Source organism: Nestor notabilis, unplaced genomic scaffold (assembly GCF_000696875.1).
Source record: "Nestor notabilis isolate BGI_N333 unplaced genomic scaffold, ASM69687v1 scaffold10755, whole genome shotgun sequence".
Taxonomy (NCBI): Eukaryota; Metazoa; Chordata; class Aves; order Psittaciformes; family Psittacidae; genus Nestor; species Nestor notabilis.
Window position 1 is genome coordinate 4,303 of NW_009928862.1, and position 8,230 is coordinate 12,532.

At 41.8% G+C, this 8,230-nt stretch overlaps 1 protein-coding gene across 1 annotated transcript in view; it reads right to left on the minus strand.

Moving 5' to 3' along the window:
• The window catches only part of ARHGEF39 (Rho guanine nucleotide exchange factor (GEF) 39), a 10,222-nt gene that overhangs the window by 1,224 nt on the left and 768 nt on the right, over positions 1 to 8,230 (minus strand). Inside the window, exons 2-7 of the mRNA XM_010014718.1 lie at positions 8,126 to 8,220; positions 7,616 to 7,736; positions 6,421 to 6,539; positions 4,734 to 4,804; positions 3,776 to 3,904; positions 1 to 219 (exon numbers count right to left, since the gene is read on the minus strand). The exon at positions 1 to 219 is cut by the window's left edge and continues 1 nt beyond it. Coding sequence (XP_010013020.1) covers positions 1 to 219; positions 3,776 to 3,904; positions 4,734 to 4,804; positions 6,421 to 6,539; positions 7,616 to 7,736; positions 8,126 to 8,220 — 754 coding nt within the window. The remainder of the gene's footprint in view (positions 220 to 3,775; positions 3,905 to 4,733; positions 4,805 to 6,420; positions 6,540 to 7,615; positions 7,737 to 8,125; positions 8,221 to 8,230) is intronic.

An 8,230-nucleotide genomic window follows, 5' to 3' on the forward strand; every position in this document is an offset into this window, starting at 1 on the left:
CCCCCTGGCTCTGCGTGTGGCCAAACACCTTATCCACTACGCACTGGTGAAGCGGGTAGACAGCCTGGCATGCCAGTTTGTTTGAATTCAGTGGGTGCAGTGGGTGGCAAGGCTTTGTTGAAATGAAGATATCAGAAAAGAGGAAGAACATCCTGCGCTTCAGTTCTTCTCCCTTCGAAGGCACCACCAAAAGCCAGCCTTCCCGGATATACCAGCGCCCTGGGCATGTGAGGGAAATAAAAACAGAAAACAGTTGTCAGAAAAAAAGGCAGAAAAAGGGATGTAATGAGACAAACGGGAATACAGTGAGTTACCGTTGTAGGTTACCGGGTTCTACAACAATTCCAGCCACTAGGAGGCACTGAGTATCAACTACAGACACCTCACCAGCACTGACAGAACCCATGCAGAAGAGTAATCAGCCCAAACTTTTAGTGTATGAGGAGCAGACTGGAGTTATGTCTGCGTTAATGAAGAGGATATTATGATATACAAATCTGTGTAATGAGACCAGAACAAAAACGTGGTTTGAAGTGGTATGCCTGCCTTTAAATTAACATAAGCCTTCGGAAAACATACAATGGACTATCTTAAACTGTGTTGCCCAATTGTTTGTCGTTAGTGGTAAACAGAAGTTAGCCTAAGCTTCGAATATTTATTATTTTGTGCATGACAATTAAAACAAAACACAAAGGGTTTGACAGGTCATCTAACCACATGCGGACTTCTAGAAATTAACAGATTACAGAATGCAGATTACTGTTCTAATGAGAAGACAGTGAAGGGGATATAAACCAACATATTAAAAGGAAGGTCTGAATGGGAAATCTTATCAACCTCATCTTACAGAATAGGGTTCAGAGTCATCTATCCATGAAATGAATTGCATTAAAACAAAAGCAGATAAATTGACAGAGGAAAAAAATCAAAACAATTTGGTAAACCTAGGTATAAGCAGAAATTCTGTAAGATGCAAAAATGGCATCTACAGAACATGGAATAATTAAAGCAGTGCCTCTAATGAGGAGGATTATTGTATAAGATAGCCATGAACTTAAGAGAATTATAAAGACACCTGCCAGTAAGATTATTTATAAAAATCTAAAGCCACAATAATAAGGTATTGCCACCTGGCCTGGTCTGGGAAACACCTGCCAGAGAATTTCAGCCATTGTTCTCTGTGCCTTAGCTTCTGGCTGAGCTAATAAGTACCTTTACAAAACAACACAATCTTGATTCAGTTACGGATTGTCTTACTCAGTATGCCACAGTCCCAGGACACAGAGGCAAGGGAATTCCTGCTTAGCTTACTCCACAGGAACCACTCCTTTTATATGAGTAAGAAACTGAGAAAGAGAGAAAGGTGAGGTGCAGGAATAAGTCCAAGTTTAAAAAAACAAATGGAAGGAAGGTGTCAGCAGCATGGTGCTGGACTAGGAATTGTTTCCTTCAAGCTAAGTTGTGATTAGACTCCCTGGCAAACAGTCTGAGCTGGACTGTCTTGGAAGTCTTCGACACAGATCCGTGTTTAGAAATTCCAGGGGAACACACTTTAGGAAATTCTTGTGAAAGGATGAAAAGGAAATATCCGTATGGAAGCTAGGGATGACAGAACAGTGTGCTATGTTCTGTTAGCAGTTCTGGCTAAGATTGTATTTGCCCTGTATGTGGAAGGCAGCAAGGAAAACAGGGTCTCTTTTCACTGGGAGCAGTACTTCTCAGAGATACAGCCAAATGGGAGATGCCTAACTCCAAAGCTACCCCTTTTATCTGAATCTATAACATTATGTTTTCTCACCTCTTCTGTTCTAGTAACAGGATGAAATGTTAAGCTTTGCAAAAGCTAGCTTGTTTCTTGAAAGCTGGCCCAAAACTACCAAGCCCCAGCTGCCCCTTACTTTTCTGCTTCTCACATCCAATAATACCTATTTTACCCCAGCTAATGGAAAACACAGCCATCACAATTCTCTGTCCCAGATAATGGAAAGGTGTCCACAGACCCTCAACGCTCGCCTTACTACACATCTCAGAATATTCAGAGACAAAGAAAAATGTGGACTAAAGCTTTCAAACGATGGCCATCTCTGGTCTAGCTATACTCTTTTGGGGTTGGGTTTTTCTGTCATGGGGTTAACTTATTCATTCAGGATAACTGATTTACCTTTTTACTTAAGCGCTAACCCAGTGTGCACAGGCACCCACACACATGCTTATGCTCAGTATAAGCAGATCACACCTATATTAGCTTGCTTTCAGCTAGCATCACCAAAAGGATTGCAATAAGAATGGGAAGGAGAACTGTAAATTAACCTGACCACTGACTGAGCATCTTTGAGAATGATAACCTCTCATAAATAACCTCTTTTTCTACCTGTGCTGGTTTGGTTGGGACAGTTAATTTTCTTCAAACAAACAGCAGCTGGTATGGGGCTGTTCTGAATTTATGCTGAAAACAGCATTTACAATACAGGCATATTTTAGTTACTGCTGGGTAAGCACTGCTCAGCATGAAGGTTTTGTTCTGCTCCTCATCCCACCCCACCAGCGAGCAGGATGGGGGCGCACAAGGAGTTGGAAGGGGACACAGCCGGGACAGCTGACTCCAACTGACCCAAGAGACATTCCACACCTTATGGTGTCATGCTCAGCATAAAGAGCTGGGGGAAGGAGAAGAAAGTGGGTATGTTTGGAGTGACGGAGTTTTGTCTTCCTAAGTAACCACTATGCATGATGGACCCCTGCTTTCCCAGGGATAGCTGAATGCCTGCCTGCTGATGGGAAGTGAATGAATTCCTTATTTTGCTTTACTTGTGCATGTGGATTTTGCTTTCCCTGTCGAACTACTTTTACCTCAATCCACACATTTTCTTACTTTTACCTTTCCGATTGTCTCACCCATTCCACTAGCAGATGCTTCATGCAGAAGCCCATGTGTATGAATTACAACCACATTCACAAATACTTGGAGATGTGCCTTAGAGACCTTCATGCACAGTGACCTTAACACTCCTGTCCGGCTGCAGCACTCTTTCTAGATATCTCTGCTATATGAGTGTTTCCTGAGGGCACTGGCAAAGCCCCAAGTGACCATTTCATAATTGCCCAGACTGGGCATATTTCTCACAACATTCCATATGTAGCTTGGAGTGTGCTTTGGGCATGGAGAGCACCTAGTCAAGCAAGAGGTCATAAACAAACTTGCTAACCAATTAGATAATCTTACATGCCAGTGACTGTCACTCTGTGTATCTCAGCTATTAACACAATCTGACTTCCGGCACAGTTTAACCATGCAGATAAAAGAAGATTCTTCCTGTGAAGGGTGTGAGCAGAAGTCTATGAAGCTTGTACCTTAAGGTAAAAACCACCACAGTCCTTAGGCTCTTGACACTCATAAATCTATGGCTCATGCTTTGGAGTAGGAACACCACCGCTTCTTACACTCCTCAAAAATCATTTAATGTCTGTTTTTCATTCTAACGCAGGACTTACACTCCCAACCTCCTTAGATCCTGTTACAAACTTTCTAACTACGTGTTATCAGCACCCTCTAACTGAATGTCAGGCAATTGAGCTGCTGCTTATCCTTACTCAAAAATTGCTCACCTTTTTTTAAAGTGCTTGAGTTATTACTTACATTCCTTCACCACCTATCTATAGAATTTGGGCAGAAGGGGAAAACTGGTTGATATGAGTTGAGTCAGACATGAAGGCAAGCATATCTCTAGTTATCTTATCTTGCCAGCGTTAAAACAGAGCTGTCAGTAAGGCCCACCTGGAGTCAAAATCTGGATCTTCTGTCCTTTGAGCAGTTTCTGAATGCGAAGTAGCTGCAATGAGTTCTCTCTCTTATGAATGATATCTTGTACCCACCGAGATACCTCAGAAACAGATTTCACAGCCTCTGAAATTACAGCAGCATATTCTGAGGTTATCACAAATGAGTACATATTACTCCTTATCTACCTTGCTGTGAAAAGATAAAATGAAATTAAGAAGCAAATGTTGTAAACCAACTATCAGCAACAAATTTATTCAGTGATTTCAGCAAGAGAATTGGACTAGATGACCTCCAGAGGCCTCTCTCCCACTAATAATTTTGCAGTTCTAAAAAATCCCAAGATTTATTTGCCGGTTAAACATTAGACAGAGGAATAATTTCCTGGTTTTGGAAGCAGAAACAGGAAAAATGCCCCATAAGGGGTGTTTACTGCTTGTAAATATGGCATGAAGGTCATGAACTGTTCTAGAAAACCGAGGCACATGCCCAAGATTCATAGAATGACTGGGGTTGGAAAGAAGCTTTAAAGATCATCTAGTCCAAATGCCCTGTGATGGGCAGAAACATTTCTCACTACACCGGGTTGCTCACAGCCCCATCCAACCTGACCTTGAACACTTCCAGTAATTGGACAGTGTTCCCCAAGTTCCCACAGGTTCCCTAAGCAACCTGTTCCTCTGTTTCACACCCTCATTGTCAGAAAAAAGAGCTGCCATCTCTCTGACCTAACCCATAAGCCACTTAACCCAGTCAGTTACTCTACAGTTTTATTCCCAATGTGTTCTCAGGGTCATCTTGATCAGAATGGAGAAGGGAAATAGTAACTCATTAGAATGCCAGAGAGAGGAGGATTTTTTTTCCTGTGGAAGTAGACAGAAGATGAGAATCCAAGTATTATTAGCAAGGAGGCTAACAGAGCTCAAAGTGCCAGCGTCTACAGGTAGAATCATACTTGCAAGTTTCTGGTACTCAGGGCTGTCTGGACTGGTGTTCTCCAACAAGTCTCTGAGGAAGTGCTTATATCTAAGAGAGAGAAAGCAGGTTTATATCACACAAAGATACCAGCATCAGCAGCACCTCCTATTAGTGACAGAACGATGAACAACCCTCCACCAGGAGATGGAATACACACCTTTAAGCCTAACCAACCAATATTTTGGTCACAATTCTTCAATCGCATTCATTTCATTTTCAAAGTTATCAACTCTATTAACCTATGTATTTTATACATTTGCAACCTTAGGCATTTCCTGGGAATCTGATAAAAGCAACCTCACATATTACTGAAGTTCATGAGACTTTTTTAGAATTCACATAAAAATGCCTTCAGTTACTGTCAATTTTTCCTTTGAACTACTTTTTTTTAATGTCTGAATGGTAGCATTCATACCATGATTCCTGCCCACAGAAGAAAATAAAGGCATTTCTATAAGAACTAGGAGCTGCTTTTTCTCTTTTTTCCTCTCCAGTCTTTACCACAAAGGATCGGATCTCCGCAAATGCTTTTTCTCAATAAAAGTCAGGCTATTTTCAGTCTGAACTTACAGAAGAAATATCACATTGTATAGATTCATGAACTGGCAGAAGTCGTATGACCTGCAGTATATGTAATAGGATTTCAAAGAAACTTGAACACAAAAGAGATGATTAATGAAAAAATTAGACCTTCTGTTAAAAAGCCATCATTTTTCCAAACAGCTGGACAGCAACAAATACACTGCTATTTTACAAATTAAAGGAAGGATCCAAAGAATTACAGTAAAAGCAACAGGCAACATTTGTATCTGCCAAGCTGATTAAAAAGGTTGCATAACGCTACCTGAAGGACTGTTGTACGCTTATTCCTAATTATTTTCAAAGAAATGAGGCTCTCAGCCTCTCAAATTTGCTTTAGTGCAGCTAAGACCATGCTTAAGAGCAGCTACTTGATCTATAGCAGCCGCAGCTGGGTTGCCAGGAAACTACCTGTGCTCTGTACAACTCATATCCTCACCAAGAACGGGCTGGCCTTGAATGCATGAAGCACTACCCTTGTGCAGGCAGCTTGCCTCTTCAAAGGGGAGATGATGCCTGAAGAGGTGGAATACAGCAATCCAGGCTGAGTCTGTCCAGGCTCAGATAACTGCAATAAGTACCAAATTTGAGGAAAGCATATGGTCCTGAAAACCAGGGAGGGGGGAAAAGTCTTCCCTGTGCTCATTAATCTTATCTCTCTCTAAAAGCAACCATCTGCAAAGAAGTCACAGCACTCCAGATCAGCAACCCACACAAAAGCAGAGCGAGACCATCTCTGGCAGAGAGCACCACTTCTGCAGCACTTCAGAAACTTGCTTTTGTTCAGGGCCTAATTTCAGTAGCTTACCAAGATGATAGAAAGCCTCCACTTCCGTTCTACCGAAGAGCTAGATGAATGGCTTCGGAGCCAGCACTAAACACAGCTACATCTCTGTGTCATCTCCCTTCCATACATACTGACTCCATGTTACAGGCATGTTTTTCAGGTCTGTTTCATTGCTGTCTATATGCTCCGATTTTGAGACACATTAAGCAACTTCAACTCTCATAGCAACCAATACACTGTTATGTTCCCTTTTCCCTCCTTATACTAACATCTTGAAGACTCAGAATTGTTTACTTACTGGTGCAGCCTCTGCAGGGGCAAAGGAAGCAGATCCTCTAGCTTCCTCCCCTGAAACTGAGGTCGAGCCTCCTGGAGTTTTTTAAACCGTCGGAATGACTTATTTTTCCTCAATTGCTCCTGCATGCAGCATAAAAGCGATATTAGCTTTGAGACTACAAGAAGAATTATGTGCTCTAGTCTGCACCAGAGCTTGGAACTGTTAGAGTTTAGAACTCCAGTGTGAAACATAAGCACCAACAACTTCTTTTGTGGCCATGGGCAAGCCATTCCATTCCCCTGGCCACTATTTCTAGTGGGTAGTTGAAGCAATATCCCTTCTTCATACATACACAGCAGTATAAACCTGCTGCATTTGCTGAGAATATGTGCACAGCTAGTATGCTCAGGAAATGGAAATTAAGAAAAAGGGAAGGTTGACTCAGCTAGGAAAACAAGGATTCCGCCTGTGGTTTTGCCATTCATTTCAAGACAAAGCAATGCAGCCCCACATTCCCATCACCTAAAGGCAAGTTTCCAAAATGGCTTTTTCTTTTGGAAAATCAAAAGTGTGAATTTATGAATGCAAGCAGGCAGAAGGGAAACTTCCCAGTACATCCTGCAGCTAGGAACAAGCACAGACAAAAACTAGAAGGCGGGTGGTTTAAATTCCAGATACAGCAATCAAGACTGAAATAAAAATACATCCTTCTAAAATCTCTTGGATGACAGGTTGTATTTGGAGAGGTAAGTGGGAAGGCTTTTTTTTTTTTTTCCTTCTACCATAGCAAAAAATTAGAAAGAAAAGGAAATCCCACTGTTAGGATAAATTAATGGTAGTGGAAAAGACTAGGAGACCTGATAATTCTCCAGAAAGAGGTCACCGTCCCCTAGCATTCCCACTGTAGACTCTCCAGGTTTGCCAGGCAAGGAGGAGTGAGAGTAAATACAGAACTCTGTTTGAAAAAGGTGGGCTCAGTGTTTGCACGCTCATATGTTCATAGACACCTTAAAATAAGATTCAGAAATTTGAAGTTCTAAGTAAGTAGAGACATTTTCACCATTCTATTATGGAAGAAAGACTAAGAAAATAGCAGCAGCCCGGAAAGAGGAAGAAAACTCATCACTCCAGAAACAGAAGAAAAAGGGAAGGATGTAGCTGTTTCACAGAATGGAGAGAGGGAAGAAAGAACATGAAGAATAAAGGAGATATTTACCTTCAAGATTTTATTTGCCTGCTCCAAATTCTCAGCATAGTGGCCATAAAGCTCCAGATTCTGACAGAAATTTTCCAATCCTGGTCCCAAATTCCCTCTCTCCAGGTGAAGTGCCAGAACACTGCACAAGGAGCAACGAGAGCTCATGAGGGGTACATTACTGATGGCATTTTCACTGCTGACCTTTGTTAGCCTCCACCTTACATCCAGTTTGTGTGCCAAATACATGCTTGGTGATCACAGAATAAGCTACAGAAAACATCCCTTAAAAATACCACAGAGCAGACTTACTGGGTTTAAACCACTATCCAGACAGCAACTTGACATCCAGATATGTGGATACAGACCAGCAGCTTCCTGGGTACACCTGCAAGTGCCACCAAGGCTAGCAGTGCTAGAACTGAATGCCTGTTTTACAAGGTGGTAGCTTATTTCCTGAAATATTACTTTCTCACCAATATAGGGTCCTTCCCATATAATTACAGGAATCACACCAGTGTGTTCACTTACTGGCTGGCTGAATATATGGATTCCAGGGGTCCAAATATGGTTTCCAACACAGCAGGTTTCAGTGTCCCTTTGGCCTTTAAAATTGTCACAAAGAACTAAGTAGGG